The sequence below is a fragment of the Cynocephalus volans genome, chromosome 2 (assembly GCF_027409185.1).
Source record: "Cynocephalus volans isolate mCynVol1 chromosome 2, mCynVol1.pri, whole genome shotgun sequence".
NCBI lineage: Eukaryota > Metazoa > Chordata > Mammalia > Dermoptera > Cynocephalidae > Cynocephalus > Cynocephalus volans.
In genome coordinates, this window is record NC_084461.1 from 188,131,191 (window position 1) to 188,151,185 (window position 19,995).

General features: G+C 36.5%; 2 protein-coding genes across 2 annotated transcripts in view; one reads left to right on the forward strand and one right to left on the reverse strand.

Annotated features, from left to right (window-relative positions):
* Nucleotides 1–515: 515 nt before the first annotated feature.
* VPS29 (VPS29 retromer complex component) lies at nucleotides 516–7,945 on the reverse strand. The gene is made up of 4 exons (XM_063086178.1): nucleotides 7,863–7,945; nucleotides 3,258–3,449; nucleotides 1,256–1,491; nucleotides 516–1,011 (listed from the first exon to the last, which is right to left on the reverse strand). The coding sequence occupies exons 1-4, from the start codon at nucleotides 7,863–7,865 to the stop codon at nucleotides 894–896; spliced, it is 549 nt and encodes a 182-aa protein (XP_062942248.1). The 5' UTR covers nucleotides 7,866–7,945; the 3' UTR covers nucleotides 516–893.
* A 316-nt stretch (nucleotides 7,946–8,261) lies between these two features.
* Nucleotides 8,262–19,995, forward strand: part of RAD9B (RAD9 checkpoint clamp component B) — a 41,932-nt gene continuing 30,198 nt past the window's right edge. The window contains exons 1-4 of the mRNA XM_063087731.1: nucleotides 8,262–8,322; nucleotides 10,158–10,228; nucleotides 11,104–11,256; nucleotides 11,461–11,575. Of these exons, the coding sequence (XP_062943801.1) occupies nucleotides 8,262–8,322; nucleotides 10,158–10,228; nucleotides 11,104–11,256; nucleotides 11,461–11,575 (400 nt within the window). The remainder of the gene's footprint in view (nucleotides 8,323–10,157; nucleotides 10,229–11,103; nucleotides 11,257–11,460; nucleotides 11,576–19,995) is intronic.

Below are 19,995 nucleotides of genomic sequence, written 5' to 3' on the forward strand. Positions count from 1 at the left end.
TGTATAATAAAATTTATGTGTAATATATGCTTGTATTCCTAGCTAGATACAATTAAAATTTTTTTGTCACTTAAAATTGTTTTTTTTTAAATCTGACAAATACATCATATAATTTCTTCTTTGCTTACAATAAGTCTTAAAACAGCAACCAAACACTTGGACTCTTAGATGAAGTTGGGAGTAGTTGCATTAATGAGAGGATTCTTTACACTATATATTCACTCTAGTGTGCTTCCCTGCTAAACTTTAGTTTTGCTGTTGTTTTTAAATATTTTGTTAAACCTTGAAAAATGGGAGTAGCAACAGTTTGAAGAATCGCTGCTGATATAATATGTCAAATATGATATATTATTTAGAAAATTAAATCTGAGTCCACATTTTGACACAGAATGTTGTAAGAGAAGAGAGCTCTGAAAGGTCATCTCATCTACTTCTTCATTTTAATACTTACATCTGCACAGTTTCATTTGGTCTCTTATTATTTTGTTTTTAAAAACCACAGGTTATCAAGAAAGTATAAATGAAAAGGTAAATGTTTTATTACTGGAGAAGAGAAAAATGTATACAAGAGTCTAGATTCTTTCTCCTCATGCACTACTTTTGTAATAAATTCCAAATATCAACTTGGAAGATATTTACAAGGATAAATTTTTCTTAACATGTGACCATTTACTGTGTGGTGGACTTTTTCATAGAAACATATGCTGTAAACTAAATATATTCTTATAGTTTAGAAGAAGCTCAGAGCAATTATGTCTTAACAGAGAAGATGACATTATATTTTACTGCAAAATATTATAAAATTGGTACAATTTGGGGCTCTTAAATGTTTAATTACTTGATCTGAACAGGGGAATGAAAAAAAACCCAAAAATCATCAAGACAGGCCTGCTTTAAGATTTTTTGTATTCAATTCGTTCTACTTTCACATCATCTCCAATTAGTTGATAAACATAAGTGACCACTGTAGAAGCCTGGATATCCATCAACACAAATGACGGAATAATGTTTCTGGAAGAAAAAAAAATAATGTCAATGTTTTGTATTAAAAAGTGGTAGCACTATAAATTACAATTTAAGATGACCATTTGGATTCCAGGAGAAATCTGTTATTCACATATTGAAAAGAACGATTACTGAAAGATTGCCAAAAAGACAATTATTTAAATGGTCACATTTCTCTTTTCTAAAATGTCACATGTACAATTATTAACTTTACTAAAGCCCCCAAATTCCCAAATTGTATACTACTCACGTTTCCAAGGCATTATATGCCCCAGTGGCAGAACCTGGGTTAATGTAGAATTTATTTTCATGCTCAAATGCTTCAAATTTATGTGTATGTCCCGAGATAAGAATGTCCACATCAAACTGCCTCTGCAACAGGGCTAAGCTGGCCATATCTCCCCATGGAATAACTTGATGTCCATGGATCAATCCAATTTTGAACTGTCCAACAGTCACAACTTTCTGTTCTGGATAATTCAGATTCTAATATAAGAAACAGACATAAGAAAATATGTATTTTAGAGATATTGATATTTAAATTAATCTGCTTAAATATTCAGTCTTGTATGGATGTTTCAATACAGTGCCTGACAACAAACATGTTTATAAATATTTGATTTCTTCTCAGTCTCTAAGGCTGCAACTATGCTTAAAACATAACTTACTCAATGTAAACTAGAATTTATCACCCAATCCCTTTGTGTTTATTTCTATAGAATAAGGGTTCTTTTCTGCACGCTGTAAAGAATAATTATTTTCCCCAAACTTGTTATGTTCCTCTACCTAAGACATATGACCTGTAAGCTAGAGTGTGTTCAAATTATATCCCAGGCTTTAATAGTTATATAGAGGGCTTAAAATAATAATGATCGCTAACACTTATATAGTATGGCTCCAGGGTTTGTGAATTTAGCAAATTAGAAAAAAGATTTTTACTTAAAAAAAAAAAAATTTTTTTTTACTCTTGCTAAACTGTCTTTAATATAACACAAACCTATAAAAGCCCTAATATGTTTTTAACAGACTAGACTTATATTCTAATTATCAACAAGAAGTTTGCCCCTTCCTTTCTTATCCCCGTCTTTCACCTGCATGCCACCTCTAGTATATCTAAACTCTTTTTTAAATCCACTAAAAAAATGGAAGATACTATGCCCATTCAGTTTGGTATAAAGGGACCCCATTTAAAAAGCACCAACCAAGTTAAATAATTTATGAAAAAGCTTATATTCCCAGAAATACAAAATAAGTTTTTCCTATTGGGGTTGGGTTTATCATGCTAAATCATACAATGTTAGCACTGTCAGTTTCTTAAAAATCATCTATTCCAATCATATTTACTAAGGGTCAGAGAGGGGAAGTAATTTGCCAAAAATCTCGTTATTAACTAATGGGTAAAGTTGGAACTACAAAACTCCTTATTTTTTATCTTTAAAGTCAGGTTCATTGAAGTATAATTTCCATATAGTAAAATCACCCTTTTTAGCATACAATGCAAATCAGTTTTGACAAATGCATTCAGCTGTGTAGGTACCACCATATTCAAGATACAGAATAGTTCTATCACTCCCTCAAAACTCTCTCATGCCCTACAAAGTCAACCCTTGAAAAAGGGAACCATGAAACAGTTGTCAGCAAAATAGTAATGTCATTTTTTTTTTTTTTTTTTTTTTTTTGGTCTTTTTCGTGACCGGCACTCAGCCAGTGAGTGCACCGGCCATTCCTACATAGGATCGGAACTCGCGGAGGGAGCGTCGCCGCGCTCCCAGCGCCGCACTCTCCCGAGTGCGCCACGGCCTTGGCCCTGTATAGTAATGTGATCTTAACTTCACTCAGGGATCACTGTGGTTGCTATTTGGAGAGCAAACTGTGGAAGGAGAAAGGGTAGAATCAGGAAGGTGCAATACAAGAAAGTGATGGGGTGGCTTTGAATAGAGTAGTACATGTGGTAGTGGTAAGAAGTTCATAAAAACTTTATAAACTAAATGACAGTACTACAAAAAGTAGTAACAGCCACTTTTGCTCAGTATTAATTTATTTAGTTAGAACAAGTATTTAATATGTTTACTCAGTAGTCTAAATTAGTAATTTTCAAACAATAAGTGAGGGGCATGTGTAGTAATTTTATATTTGGAAAATTAAAAAAGAAAAAAAGACCTTACCAATTGAGAAACCCTATTCTAAAAAATAAAGCTTATACAAGAATTAAGAAAGAGAAATACTTGGGAGGGGAAAGGGAAATACATCACCTCATCAAAGTCTCCTCTCACAATATGAACATCACCAGCCAGAGTCTTCAGATAATCATAACTCTCTTTGGTGCAAAGGTTTCCTGTGCAGAGAATGTGCTGAATCTTTCCTGGTACAAGGAGTTTTTTGAATTTAGCAGGCAAACTGTTACACCGGTGTGGGATGTGCAGATCTCCTAATACCAACACCAACTTTAAAGTGACAAAGCAAGATAAAGCATAAGGTTAAACATAATGTCAAAATAATATATTTTCCTCCCCAACTTCCCTTTTAAACTCATCAGAGATTCCAGAACCCAATAAAGTAGAAGTTATTCACACAGTTCCTACCAAGACCATTTAAACAAACACACATTTGGTAACGAACTCTGTTCTAAATCTTATTTTATTTTTGTCATTAATAGTTGCGCATACACAATACAGGTAATCATTCTATTTACCAACAATAAGACAAGATTCTAAAGGGATTCACTTAGGGACCTATAAATTATAATGAATAAAAAAAAAAAATCACATAATGAAAAGTATACCACTGGGCCCTATGGAATTTGGCATTTTTGGAGATTCATATGGTAATTCATATTTCTGCAGTTGTAATGTGAAACCTATATATTAATTCCAGGAACATTATTAAAGGGCACTGTTAAAACTGTAATTAGAGAAAAAAAGTTAATTTTAAAAATTATGCTTACTAGACTGACAACTAATTGGAGGACCAAAATCTACCATTTTTTGTTACTTTGAACTATTAGCTGTATAACAGAGGTATAAAAACGACCTATGAGGGGCTGGCTGGTTAGTTTAGCTGGTATAGTATGGTGCTGAGAACACTAAGGTCAAGGGTTTGGATCCCTGTACCTGCCAGCCACCAGAAACAAAAACAAACAGCCTATGTTTTCAGAGTTTTAATAGGTAAATCTGTGCTTTTGAATTATAATCTTTGACTACTTTCCTTTGTTTTTAGAAATCCTCACTGTCATGCTTTTATTTTCTGGATTAAATTGCCTATGCACCCTCAGTAAAGTTCCAAACAAAAAATAACATTTCACAATCTTCCATGTACACTTGAGCATTAAAACAAAAAAGACCTGCTAAATAAGTGATGAATTTACCAAGAGGCAACAGAGTTACAACATAGTCTCAGATGACAAAAATAAATTTTGCTTTCACATATAAAAGAAAAAAAAAAATCAATGCTGTAAAATTTTAATTTTATAATTTCAAGATTTGACAAATAACATTATTTAATTTAGCCATTTAACAGAATAGTGATAAAAAGATCATTTGTAAATATCTGTCTTCCAAAGGACAAGAGAATCAATTCATGTTGATTAGAACGAGTACCTCCATTCTATACAGGATGTTTTCCCATACGTATGTCCCATCCATAAATGTGCATGCCCTTTAAGTGCTTTTAAAGGTACGACTATTCCTTAATATTATCAAACAAAACGTTAAATATCTAATAGGATAAAACAAAATAGCTTTGCCATCATAGACTTTGCAAATTGAAATTAAAAAACAAAATGTGTGAAATTAAAATGTTTACTAAAACAGCTTGATTTGTCTTGCAACAAAAATAAAAATGATTGCAAAGGAAAAGGAACTGTTTACCAGGATATAGAGAACCTGAAGTAACACAAGGTTACCAAATCAGCACACTTTAAAAGAAATTGTTAAGTTTCTTCTTTATAAAGAGTAGTTTCAGCTGGTATTTGTTCAATGACTATATTTACGGTTTACTGCAGATTTTAGTGGACAAGACAACTATAAAACTAAAAACCACTATGAAGTTTCCACCCTCACTGGTAATCAATATAAAAGTACCTGGATATCTTCATTTTAGAGAGGGATCCCTTCAGATATGGATTGAAGTACATAGTTAATGTGGGAAGATGGCATTTGAGAAAAAGGTAAAAAATAGATTTCTATATTAAGGGGGAAAAAAAAAATAACCCCAAAGTCATAAAAGAGTATAGGTCTATAACAGGCTGAAAATGTTTGGGACTAACAATAAATGAGCTGTTCAAAAAAATCTGCATGTACCAGAAAGAACATTAGTAAGTCATGGTACTTTATAATGACTGATGATCTAAATTCTATAAAGCACAGTGGATTATCCCCAAATGTACCCGACTATTAGCACTCTAAAGATATAACAGTATGAATGACCACACAAAAATTATTTCAAATTAGTAAAAATCCTTACTAGGACAGAATCCTCTGGTTTCCTGCTGGTGACAAAGTTATAGGGGAAAAAGTGTCACATAACAAATGTCAGACTTTGAGGACTGTCCTTGCCCAAATTCCACACTTTGACAAGTCTGGTAAGACATAAATTTTAGTGTCCTTTAAGACAGCAAAAGATTCTGGAAATGGCAGTCTTGTTAAATTCGAATAAAGAACCAACCCAATCAAAGCATGGGAATTTGGTTACTTCCTATTCGACAGACCTTAAAAGGGTGAGAAACCCAGTCAGTAACCAGCCACCCAACCACCATTGTTAGTAGGAGCTAAGAGAAGAAACTTACTCTGTGCCCAGCCTTAGTGGAATGAAGAAGTTGATTGTAGACAGGGAAATGAAAAAAAAAAGGGTGAAACATGACCAATGTTAAAAGAAAGCAACGGAAAGAAACAAACCAAAAAAAGAACAACAAAAAACCCATACCAAATGAATATGCAAACAATTGTTAATGATGTCTGAGTGTTATGAAAGAAAATGTTAAAAATCAGCGATGTTCAAAACAATACTGAAAGAACCATTTGCTATATTTTTAAATACAACACAAGCACACAAACACATACTTTTTATAAATTTGCCCTGTCAATTTTTTCTACTTTTCCTAATCTTGTTCTCCACATCAACTCCCATCCCTTTCGTTTCCCATTCTATTTAGACTTTTATAAGATTTTATAAAATAAAATTACTTAGACTTTTATAAGACAATTTGAAAAATTCATCAGTGAAAGTTTAAAGGTCTAATTGTTCCCCCACATATTGATTTTAATTCTGTTACATTCAAAATTCTAGTAGTTGGAAAATTATGCTGCAGCTAGGTCATTATTTTTTTTTTTACAGAGGATATAACACAGCACCTGAATACATTATAAAGTGATGAACATGCCAACTAAAAATGATGACAAATTTTATAAAAACATTCATCCGGCTAAAACTGGACTTTCTCCACACCAGAATTTGCTGCCCATAGACTTTAGACACTGTACTGAACGTTAAACTAAATAAAATGCTTTCAATCATAAAAGAATTGGCTAACGCTAAATTTTGTCTAATTCTTTCTATTTGATATGAAAAGTGATGTCCCAGTACAACTACTCTAAAAAGAATGATCGCCTCTCAAAACAACTTCAGAAACATGAATATAGAATTATGGCAGGTAATTATGTCTTCTCTCATAGATGCGTCTCAAAATTACTGTATACTGGATTACTTTAAACTAGAGTCTTTGTAGAAGCAAAAAAAAGTGGAACTAAGGGCTTTAAAGAAGCCAAAGAAGCATACACCATAAATCTTTGGCCGTCACGTCTACAAGCCATTTCTTGAAAAGTTTACGTTTGTCACAGAATAGTAATAACATTAAAAATGCAATGGATGCCTATCAGAGAAAGAAGTCCCTTTACAGATAATCTCCTTCCATCAACACAAATACCAAGATAATCAGAGCTCCTTTTGAAGCAGTTGACTTTTTAGGGGGACCTTTGAAAATCTGATTACAGCTATGAGCCCTCTCTAGTAGCAGCTCCCCTATTTTTATGTAGGAAGGTCTTAGGGGTAGCAATCTATGGGGAGTGAAGGGCTGATGGCCTGAAGCTGGCTGGGGGAGGCTGGGGAAATATTACGGATGAATCTCTTGGCATAACACTGGCCCTCTTCACCCCAAAAGGTACATATTCACAGTATTTTCCAAACAACTTCAAGGACTTCACAGACCATTAACGAATCCTACTCTTTAGGGTCGCAGCATCCTGAGAAAACAAGTAGTTCCAGCAATTTAAAGCGCCAAATCCTGCCCTCTCAGACCACTCTCCTACATTTCAATGGCAGTTGCACGTTATTTCGGGGAGAAGGGGATGGTTTTTATTCCCCTTCCTTAGAGGCAAACTTAGAGATGGGTAAGGACTTATGCTTGCCACTTCCTATTTTGCATCCAAGCGCCACATGAGGGTGGTAACCAGTACATCCAAAACAGCGGGAGGTGCTTTCTCCGGGAAAGGAGTAGGGAAACGTCTGGAATCAGAGGGGGACGGTACCCCTTTCTCAGGGACACTCGAGGCACAGGCCCAAAGGCCTTCCCCTGCGGGCGTGCGGGTCTTGTGAGAGGACGAACGGCTGAGAGGGGCCCTTTCCTCCCTCGGACGTCCTCTGGCCCCTGGGGCGGGGGTAAGAGGCCAGGGCTGGCCGCACCCAGAGGTGGCCGCTCGCTTCCCTAGCCCTCCTCCTGGGCCTTTCCTAGGCCAACGCCTGAGCCGCACCCACCGAGGCCTACGGGATCGCCCAAACCCTTGCCCTGAGACTCCCCACAGCTCCCAACGACGCAGCATCCCAGCCAAGAGCTACGCCTCGGTCGCCGCAGCAGCCATCCTCACCATCCTGTCACCCGGCTCCGCTCAGTCACCACAACGGCCGCCGCCCTCTTCCTCAGACTCCTCGGCGACCCGCCCACCTTCGCCCACAACCAATGAAAAACGAGGTTGACCGCGAAGGCCATACGGAGGTACGTATGGGCCCTTCCCTGCCGTAAAGCGAAGCTGCTCTTCGTGGAAGGATGAGATAGCGAAGTTTCGAAAAGTGCGGCAACATCCGGGCACCTGGGGCCATCGAGTTGAGGCGCGCGTTGCGATCCTACCTTTTAGGCCCCGGAGCCATGCTGAAGTGCGGGATGAGCGGCAGTCAGGTGAAAGGTGGAGTGGCCTTTCTTTCCTTCTTAGAAGAGGGAAAGCCTCTTCGTGGGGCATCTCCACGTGGACTTATTCTTCTTTGTCTTTATGCGCAAGGGCACAGGACACGAGGCCTGGCTACAGCCATCTTCCACCCACCCAGGGTCCCGTCAGCTTCTGAGGGCAGGATGAAGTCCATCTCCTTTTATTTGTGCATAATATTTAATATGGGTGGAGTCCATGACATGAAGTTGTACCATCGCACCTCAAATTCAGGATGATGAGGACTGACGTGGGGAGGAGTTGAGAGAAAAAATAATGCTTTGACAGTCAAAGTATTTTAGTGCCGTGAGAAACGCATAAACCATTTCCATCATTTTTGAATATATGACCTCGGACAAACTACTAAATCACCGGGGCTCAGTTTCTTCTTCTGTAAGATGGGAATGTAACATCTCCTTCGTTATAGGGTTTGTGGTAGGCGTGAAATGGAAATGTATGTGATAATGGGAATGTAGGTTCCTGATAATGGAAATGGCACTTTAAAAACGGAAGCTACTCCAGAAAGTGTTTAGAAAAGCAATGGTTTCAGGGCCGGCCCCTGGCTCACGTGGGATAGGTGGTGCTGATAACACCAAGGCCATGGGTTTGGATCCCTATATAGGGATGGCCGCTTAGCTCACTTGGAGAGCGTGGTGCCGACAACACCAAGTCAAGAGTTAAGATCCCCTTACCAGTCATATTTAAAAAAAGAAAGAAAGAAAGAAAAGCAATGGTTTCCTACCAATTATAATCTGAAAATGATCATTGAAAGGAATCTTGAGCAGGAAAGAGAAGCACAAGCCCCCCCATACTGCATGTTCTCAGAGTACTAGGAAGTTTTCTTTTGCAGTGTGTAGTCAATAAGCAATTATTTGAATGATAGTTTAGTTTTGTTTTTCCTCCTAGACTCTAAGTGCTGTGAGGGCAGGAACTGTACTTGTACAGTTCACTGCTGTATCCCCAGTGCCTTGGACTGTACTTGGAACATAGTAGGTGCTGAATAAACATTCCTTGGCTTAATGAAAGGGTTGTATTAGGCAGCTCCAGGATAAAGTGATGTATATGTAGTGGTAAAAAGGGATAAATCCCTCTTTTTTTTTTTTTTTTTGTCATGCTATCTTTTTCAGTGTACACTTGTAATTCTTAGGCATTGTAATCTGAGTTTATGTTCCAAATTATTTTTCCTTTTTTAAACTTTTCCATTGGATTGATATGTCCATCAATTTATATCGCACCATATCTGTTTGCCATAGTTTGTACTTATTCATCATAATTCGTAAGAACATTAACAGTGTCATACCAGATCAGACCAATATTTCATCCAGCCTAATGTATCCTTCTGACAGGGCATCTAAATCTGTTTGGTGAGAAATGTTTCTCACCAGACGTCAGACACGCATATGGAATACCCCTAATTTCTCGCTCGTGACTTGTTTTGACCTGCTGTCTATGAAGTTATTTAAAACACTTCAGATCATCCTCCGTGCACTGTTTTCACACTTTTTTTTTTTTTTTGTGGCAAATACATTTATTTAAACCAAGTTTAAAAACATATTACTGTGGAGGGCTGGCCAGTTAGTTCAGTTGGTTAGAGCATGTTGTTGTAGCACCAAGGTCAAGGGTTCAGATCCCTGAAATGGCCAGCAGCAAAAAAATAAAAGTTAGTATGGAAATTGGCTTGCCATAGTAGCTCCATGCAACACTGTAATCATACAGAAAGGAGGAATTTTGTTGAATTTTATTATTTCTCACACTCATTCTGCAAATTTATTGAGCTCTTACTATGTATGTGACATTTCGCCAAGATTATTATACTGTATTTTAAAGTAATGTAGCATTAGTCTATAAAACACTGCTCTTTATGAATTTATCTTGATCCCTCTGAATGATGAAGTAGCCATATGATTTGTTTTTATTGTTAGAGAGAAAGAATGTAAACCGCACCTTTCTTTTTCTCCATAGTATTTGGGAAAGCAATCCAAGCTCTATCACGAATTAGTGACGAGCTGTGGCTAGACCCATCAGGAAAAGGTGTAAGTAAGAAAGTTAAGTAATAGATTATGTATTAAGACAGAACACGTTTAAAGATCCCAGTCCAGCGGCTGGCCCATGGCTCACTTGGGAGAGTGTGGTGCTGACAACACCAAGTCAAGGGTTAAAATCCCCTGACTGGTCATTTAAAAAAAAAAAAAAAAAATCCCAGTCCAGATTAAATGTTAACCAAGAAATCCAGAAATTGTAATTAATCATTATTTTCTTGATTTATCTTTATTTTACATATCTAAATACACTTAGAACAGAATAAACTTGAAAATCAGACAGATAAACATAATTATTTAAACCAGAAGTCAGAAACTGGTTGTCAAGAGACTAAATATGGCTTGTGGAAATGTTTTGTGGGCCTGCAGTATGTTTTTTAAAATTTTGAAATAATTTCTAACATTTCAAAATTGGGAGAGTCCACATAGAAATCTGAATATCTTGCTTCTCTTGAAAATTCAGAAGACCTGACAATTGTGGGCCTGCATTTTCAAGTGGAAGTAGTTGGTTGAAACTGAGCAATGGTTTCTCTCCTTAGACAACGTGTGACATTAGCAATTTGCTCTAATCTCCTTATTCTTTTTTATATTTCCTTCTGCTACTTAACACATTAAAGGCCCCTGTGGTATTTACATTTTTATAATTTCAACATGCAAGATTTTAGATTTAATACATATGTGTATTCAATATAGATATGTACATAATGTATATATACATGTGTGCATTCAATACACACTGTATAATGCAGTCCATAGTCTTATTTGAACATATCTAACTGTGATGTTAAACATAATGGAATTTTTTGAATTAAACTATCATTTAAAGAAAGTTGATTTTCTCCTAAATGGCTGTTATCTTATTTTTCCAGCTTGCTCTAAGATCTGTGAATTCTTGTCGATCAGCATATGGATGTGTTCTGTTCTCTCCTGTGTTTTTTCAACATTATCAGTGGTCAACCTCAGTGAAAATGAATGATAATGACACAACATTGAATTTTTTGAATTGCAAATTGGGAATGAAGGTACATATAAGTAGCCCTGGTTTTCTCTTGCACTGTAGAAATATTCGTTATTTAGAACATAACGTGTGTTCTGTACTTGGTAGCTTAAATGGCATGCAGGACAGTATATTCATTTATGGATACACATACTCTTGCTGATTTTTAAAAAACTAATCAAACAACCATATTAAGTATGTGCTGTTCTATAATGTATTTATATTACAGTCAATTCTGCCCATCTTTAGATGTCTGAATTCTCTCGAAAGGAATGTAGAGAAGTGCAAAATATTCACCACATCTGATAAATGCAAAATAGTTATTCAATTCTTCTGCAGACATGGTAGGTATAATTAAAACTAGTTTAAAATATTGTGTTTTTTCTTAATATATTTTGTGTTTCTAATGTTCAATCTGTATGTCAAGACTTTGCATTTCATTATTGCTTAGAATTTGTATACTTATGCAGTAGGGTAGTTCTAAATATTAGCTTATCCCTTTTGCTGTAGAAATTTTATAAAATGATTGATATTATTATATACATATTTTTTTTTGCAGCTGTCCATTAAGGTGATCTGAACCCTTGACCTTGGTGTTATCAACACCACGCTCTAACCAATTTTATTTTCTTTTGTGACTTGTTAATGGTACAAGCTTTGGCTGCATACAAACCAGTTTTCTTAAATGTCCATTTTAATTCACATAATTGGCTGTTCTAAAATGAACTGGCTTTGCTGGTTGGTTATCTCAGTTGGTTAGAGTATGGTGCTGATAACACCAAGGTCCAGTCAATCCCTATACTGGCCAGCTGCCAAAAAATAAAATAAAATAACTGGTTTGATGATATTCTGTAAGAGTGTTTTGTGTGTGTTGACTTAACCACAAATGCTCCTTGGTAAGAACAGAAAAGAATAATGCCTGCCTGTGTTGAAAGCTCTGTGAAGTAAATATGATCATACCTGGGGCTGAAAGAAGTGTGGTCACTGGCTCAAGGTCACAGAACTAGTAAGTTGCAGAGCCTGGATTTGAGTCCAGGCCAACGAGAGTAGGCCCCAAAGCCTGCATTTACTCTCTGCCACAGCAGGCTGTAAAACAGATTTCCTGACTCCCAACCTTGCATGCCAGATATTAAAATGTTGTACTCACAGGACTTTTACTTGCTTAAATATGTATAGCATACTGATTCAGAGCATGGACTCTAGAGGCCACAAGGTCTAGGGTGAAATCTGGTTCTGCCCCTTCCTTACTGAGACCTTGGGCAAGTTATTTTACATCTTTGTGCCTCACTTTCCCAATATGTGAAATGAGAATGTTAGTACCAGCCTCCTGAGGTTTTTGCGATGATTCAAGAAGTTATTCTTGTAAAATATTTGGGCGAATGCTTGGCACATTCTATAAGTGTTAGTTCTAGTTATATTTAATATGATTGCTGCTATTTTCTTTGAAGTTAACCGGTAGATTTTTACTCTTTAAGAAATATTTTATTTGTGGTATTGATCCAGATTTTTTTGGAGTGGAATGCTGCCATGGGAAGTTATCTTACTATTATAATTTATCTTATATTTCTTAGTTTTATCTTACATTTATCTTAATAATACATTTTTATTTCAGCATATATTTATATTCCTTAGTTTTTTCCCCTTCAAAATCCCATTGATTTAACATTATTTTTCCCTTCTTTGAACTTTTGTTCATGTAATAGCAGAATCATGAAAACAGCGTGATTAAATGCACAGCAAGCCTTGACATCACAAAGATGTGGGTGTGAATTCTGATCCACCTCTTACTAGCTTTGTGACAGTACATAAGCTCCCTGAATCTTCATTTTCTTCTCTGTAAAATGGGGATAATCTTGCCTACCCTCACGTTGCAGGGTTGCTGTGAGGATGAAGTGAGAGCTCATACGTAAAGCATATAGCTTGGTGCCTGGCCCATAGGAAGCAGTTAACTAGTCAGTGACAGCTGTTATTACAATGATCCTCTTCCCTTATCTCCAACTAGATTTTATTTATTTTCTTTTTTAATTAGCAAATTCATTGTTACAAATTATAATTATTCTTTATTCCCCTTACCAACCAATCACTCTCCAACTCCCTGCCCCTCCCCCATCTCTAGTATCCTTAGGTTTGTTCTCTCTTTCTGAAAGTTCAACGTATTATTGTGGTCCCTTCCTTCCTTCGTTCCTCGCTCGCTCTCTTTTTCTCTCTTTCTGTCTTTCCTTTTCTTTCTTTCTTTCCTTCTTTCTTAGCACTCAGTTATGAATAAGGACATGAGGTATTTCTCTTTTTGTGTCTGGTTTATTTCACTAAACATAATTTTCTCCAGGCTCATACATGTTGCTGTGAATGGCAGAATTTCATTCTTTCTTATGGCTGAGTAGTATTCCATTGTGCATATATACCACATTTTCCTTATCTCGTCGTCTGTCAATGGACATTTAAGTTGGTTCCATATTTTGCCTATTGTAAAAGAGAGCTGCAATGAACATGGGAGTGCAGGTATCCCTTCAACATGATGATTTCCATTCCTTTGGTTATATACCCAGTAGTGAGATTGCTGGATCCTATGGTAGTTCTATCTGTAGTTGTTTGAGAAAACTCCGTACTGTTTTCCGTAATGGCTGTACCAATTTACAGTCCCACCAACAGTCTAGAAGTGTTTTTCTTTTCCCTTGTCCTTGCCAGCATTTGTTATTCTCGGTCTTTTGAATAATGGCCAATCTAACTAGGGTGAGATGGTATCTCAATGTAGTTTTGATTTGCATTTCCATGATGATTAGTGATGTTGCACATTTTTTCATGTACCTGTTGGCCATCTGTATGTCTTCTTTGAAAAATGTCTGTTTATCTCCTTTGCCCATTTTTTAATTGGATTATTTGTTGTTTTTTATTATGAAGTTGTTTGAGTTCCTTATATATTCTGGGTATTAATCCCTCCTCAGATGTATAGTTTGAAAATATTTTCTACCATTCCATAGTTTTCCTTCTGCTCTGTTATTTCCTTTGCTGTGCAGAAGCTTTTTAGTTTGATATAATCCTGTTTGTTTATTTTTTCTTTTGCTACTTGTGCTTCTGGGGTCTTTTTTTTTTTTTTAAAGATGACCAGTAAGGGGATCTTAACCCTCGACTTGGTGTTGTCAGCGCCATGCTCTCCCAAGTGAGCTAACTGGCCATCCCTATATAGGGATCTGAACCCGTGGCCTTAGTGTTATCAGCACCACACTCTCCCAAGTGAACCACAGGTCAGCCCTTGCTTTTGGGGTCTTATTCATAAAGTTTTTGCCCAGTCCTACTTCCTGAAGTGTTTCCCCTATGTTTTCTTTTAGTAATTTTATGGTTTGGGGGCTTACATTTAAGTCTTTAATCCATTTTGAGTTGACTTTGGTATATGGTGAGAGGTACAGGTCCAATTTTGTTCTACTGAATATGGATGTCCAGTTTTTCCAGCATCATTTATTGAAGAGACAGTCTTTTCCCTAATGTATGTTCTTGTTGCCTTTGTAAAAGATCAGTTGGCTGTTAAGTATATGGGTTGATTCCAGGTTTCCTATTCTGTTCCATTGGTCCAAGTGTCTGTTTTTATGCCAGTACCATGCTGTTTTGGTGACAATAGCTTTGTAATGTAATTTGAAGTCAGGTAGTGTTATGCCTCTGGCTTCATTTTTTTTTGCTAAGGATCACTTTAGCTATTTGGGGTCTTTTGTTGTTCCATATGAATGTTAGGATTGTTTTTTCTATTTCTGTGAAGAATGTCATTGGTATTTTGATGGGGATTGCATTGAATCTATAGACTGCTTTGAGTAGTGTGGACATTTTCATGATGTTAATTCTTCCAATCCAAAAGCATAGTATGTCTTTCCAATTTTTTGTGTCCTTTTTAATTTCTTTCAGTAGTGTTTTTTAGTTTTTGTTGTAGAGCTCTTTCACCTCTTTATTTTTTTAGTGACTGTTGTAAATGGGCTTACTTTCTTGATTTCTTTTTCTGAATCTGCTATTACATGAACAAAAGTTCAAAGGAAGGAAAAAGAAATCAACTTTGTTATTGGAGTATAAAAATGTTATGAATTTTGGGGTACTGATTTTGTATCCTGCAACATTATTAAAATTGTTAATCAACTCTAAGAGTTTTTTGGTAGAGTCTAGGTTTTTCTATGTATAGGATCATGTCATCTGCAAACAGGGACAGTTTGACTTTGTCCTTTCCAATCTGGATGCCCTTTATTTCTTTCTCTTGCCTGATTGCTCTGGCTCATACTTCCAATACTATGTTAAATATAAGTGGTGAGAGTGGGCATCCTTGTCTTGTTCCTGTTCTTAAGGATGATATTGGCAATTTGTTTGTCATATATGGCTTTTATTGTGTTGAGATAATTTCCTTCTATACCTAATTTGCTGAGAGTCTTTGCCATGAAGGGTTGTTGAATTTTGTTGAATGCTTTTTCTGTATCTATTGAGATAATCATACGGTTTTGTCCTTGGTTTTGTGGATGTAGTATATGACATTTATTGTCTTCTGTATGTTGAACCATCCTTGCATTCCTGGGGTGAATCCTACTTGGTCATGGTGTGTAATTTTTTTAATGTGTTGCTGTATTCTGATTGCTAGTATTTTGTTGAGGATTTTTGCATCTATGTTCATCAAGGATATTGGCCTGTAATTTTCTTTTTTTGTTGTATCTTTGTCTGGTTTTGGTATTAGGGTAATTCTGGCCTCATAGAATGAGTTTGGGAATGAGTTTGTTTCAATTTTTTGGAATTGTTTGAAGAGAATTGGTATTAATTCTTCTTTAAAGGTTTGATAGAATTCAGCAGTAAAGCCATCCACTCCTGGGCTTTTCTTTGTTGGAAGATTGCTGATTACTGCTTCAGTCTCATTGCTTGTTATTGGTCTGTTCAGGTTTTCTATTTCTTCTTGGTTCAGTCTTGGTAGTTTGAATGTGTCCAGAAATTTATCCATTTCCTCTAGGTTTTCATATTTGTTCACATACAGTTGTTTCTAACAGTCTCTAATGATTCTTTGTATTTCTGTTGTATTGTTTGTAATGTCTTTCTTTTCATTTCTGATTTTTGTTATTTGGATCTTCTCTCTTCTTTTTTTTTGTTAACCCAGCTAATGGTATTTTATTTATCTTCTCAAAAAACAACTTTTTGTTTCATTGATCTTTTGTATCATTATTTAGGTCTCTATTTCATTTAGTTCTGCTCTTATTTATTTCTTTCCATTTACTACTTTTAGGATTGGATTGTTGTTTTTCTAGTTCTTTGACATGTAGTGTTAGGTAGCTTATTTGAAGTCTTTCTGTTCTTTTGATGTAAGTGTTTATTGCAATAAACTTCCCTCTTGGTACTGCTTTTGCAATATCCCACAGGTTTTGGTATGATGGATTTTTGTTTTCATTAGTTTTAAGAAATTTTTTGATCTCCTGTTTAATTTCTTCTTGGACCCATACATCATTCAGGAGCCTGTTGTTTAGTTTCCATGTATTTATATAGTTTCCAGAGTTTTGCTTGGTACTGATTTCCAGTTTTAATCCATTGTTGTCTGAAAAAATATTTGGAATGATTTTGAATTTTTATAATTTGCTGAGACTTGATTTGTGACCTAACATGTGGTCTGTCCTGGAGAATGTTCCATGTGCTGATGAGAAGAATGTATATTCTATAACTGTGGGATGAAATGTTCTGTAGCTATTTGCCAGATCCAGATGGTCTAAGGTGTAGTTTAAATCCTGTGTTTCTTTGTTGAGTTGTTGCCTGGAAGATCTGTCCAATGCTGTGAGAGGGGTGTTCAGGTCACCCACTATTATCATATTTGGGTCTATTTCTTTCTTTAGGTCTAAGAGTATTTGCTTTATGTATCTGGGTGCTCCAGTGTTGGGTGCATACATATTTATGATTGTTATGTCTTCTTGCTGGATAGATCTCTTTATCATTATATAGTGGCCTTCTTTGTCTCTGTTTATGGCTTTTGGTTTAAAGTCTATTTTATCTAAGAGTAGCTAATCCTGCTTGCTTTTGCATGGTATATCTTTTTCCTCCCTTCACTTTTATTCTGTGTGTGTCTTTACAGATGAGTCTCTCGAAGACAGCATATAAATGGGTCTAGCTTTTTAATCTAATCAGTCAGTCTGTGTCTTTTGAATGGGGAGTTTAATCCATTTACATTTTGTTTTATTATTGACAGGTATTGTTTTACTCCTTTCATTTTATTGTTTTTTGTTTAGATGTTTTGAATATCTTTTGTTCCTTTCTTCTCTATTTATTTTTCATCTTCAATGTTAGCTGGACTTTTGTGGCAGCATGATTTAGCTTCTTTCTATTTCTTATTTGCATCTTTGTTTTAATGGCAGGTCTTGCTCTTTCTTGTGTATCCATGATAGTGGTTATCATTTTTTGGATTGTGGATGCAAAACTCCCTTGAGAATTTCTTGCAGGGCTGGTTGTGTGGTGGTGAACGCCTGCGATTTTTGTTTGTTTGGGAAATACACTATTTCTCTCATTTCTGAAGGATAGCCTTGCTGGGTATAGAATTCTTGGCTGGCAATCTTTTTCTTTTAGTATTTTGAATATATCATCTCATTTTCTTCTGTCCTGTAGGGTTTCAGTTGAGAAGTCTTCTGTTAGTCTGATGGGATCTCCCTTTATAGATGACTAGACACTTTTTCCTTGCTGCTTTTAGAATTTTATCTTTGTCTTTGAGCTTTGCCAGTTTGACTATAATATATCTTGGAGAGGATCTTTTTGGATTCAATCTGTTTGGGGATCTTTGGGCTTCCTGGATCTGAAGGTTTGAGTCTCTCCCTATACCTGGGAAGTTTTCTGTTGTTATTCTCTTGAATAAGTTTTCAGTGTCTTTTCCTTTCTCCTCCCCTTTGGGAATGCCCATTATTTGGATGTTGGTGTGCTTGAGGTTGTCTGTTACCTCTAGAAAAAAATGATTTCCTTCTTTTTTAAAAATTCTTTTTTCCTTTTTTTTGTCTGCTTGGGTTATTTAAAAAAGACCATCTTTGAGATCTGAAATTCTTTCTTCTCCTTGCTCTGGCCTGCTGCTCAAGCTCTCTGTTGTGTTTTTTATTTCATTGAGTGAATCCTTCAGTTCCAGGAGTTCTGCTACATTCTTTTTTCTTTTTCTTTTCTTTTTTTTAAAGATGACCAGTAAGGGGATCTCAACCCCTGCCTTGGTGTTGTCAGCACCACGCTCTCCCAAGTGAGCCAACCAGCCATCCCTATATAGGGATCCGAACCTGTGGCCTTGGTGTTATCAGCACCGCACTCTCCCGAGTGAGCCACGGGCCGGCCCTGCTGCATTCTTTTTAAAGGTATTAATCTCTTTGTAAATTTCATCCTTCATATACTGGGTATTTTTTCTTGTTTCATTGTATTCTCTAATTGAGTCTTTTCTTATCTCTGAATTTTCTTTGGATTGTTACTCAGAATTCCTTTTCAGACATTTCAAGGGTTTCCTGCTCTGTGGGGTCTGATACTACTGTATTCCTTTGGTGGTGTCATATCTTCATGTTTATTTGTAGTTCTAGTATCTTTTTGTTGATGTGTAGTCATCAGGTAGAACACCTGTTTCTTCTATTACTTTGGAGTAGGCTATGAGGAGAAAGACTTCCTCCTCTATTTACAGGCTCTGTTGGTGACTTTTGTATCAATGCAGTCAATTGTGTGGTGGGCTGCCTGTAGGGTGGCCCTGGCTGCTACTGTAGTGGTGAGCTATGTCTGTGGTGGTAGTAGGTGTAGTGGTAGCTGTGGTGGACCACCTGTGCAGAAACAGTGTTTGTGGCACTCACATGGGATGCTCACCTTGGCTCCTGCTTGGGCAGTGGGTGGGGCTTTCTGAGGCTTCAGGCTGGGCCCCTAGTGGCACGTGGGACACTGCTCACCTTGGCTCCTGCTCAGGCGGTCCATCTAGATTTTAAACTACCTATTGTTCAGTTTCTGAAATATCTCTCAAGTGGTTTGATTAGAGTAATTCTCTAATCAATTAGGACCAATTCTATTGCAGGGGGATTAAGAGTAAGTCAGTTGGTTTATGCCAGTGATGGCATCCCTGTAGCTGGAAGTGGGATCAGTTCCGTCCAGATCTAATGGCTGCTACACACTAGGGAAGGGGTGGCTCAGGAAGGAAGGAAAGTAGGGGATAGATTCTGCTGCAGTAATTGGTTTAAGTATGTATACTTTCCTAAACTACATGTGTTCAGCAAATTATGCTTGCAATTTTACCGTAATAATCTGGTGGAAAATCATTTCTCAAATTTAGTTGAGAAAAGTCACCTGAGTAGAGATATCCAGTTATCTGTTAGAAATACAGATTGTGAATTTGGGAAGAAATTAAGGGTAGTGAAGTAAATCTGGCTCTCTTCATTAGTAGAAAACAATTGTCAAAACACAAGCTACTGAAAAAGACAAGCCTCTCTGCTCTGAATCTAACCATAAACAGTATCCAGAACAGTGACTACTTGGATTATTAGCATCTGCTAATAGAAAAAAGTGATGATTTCTATCATTTATATCATTAAGTGCCAGGCTCATCTGAAATATTTTATCTGCCTATTAATTATCTCACCAATCCTCCATATTTCCTTTTGCACTAGCCCCAGAGTTGCTAAAAATGAGTCAGTGGGTTGTCCTTGAAGAATATGCTATATACAAACAACCTGCTAGTAAGTTCTGTCCTGCCTCAAGGAGCCAGGTCTCCAACAGAGAATGTTTTCCAAGAGAACGTGCATTGGGTTGAGTGAAAATAAAACTCTTATTC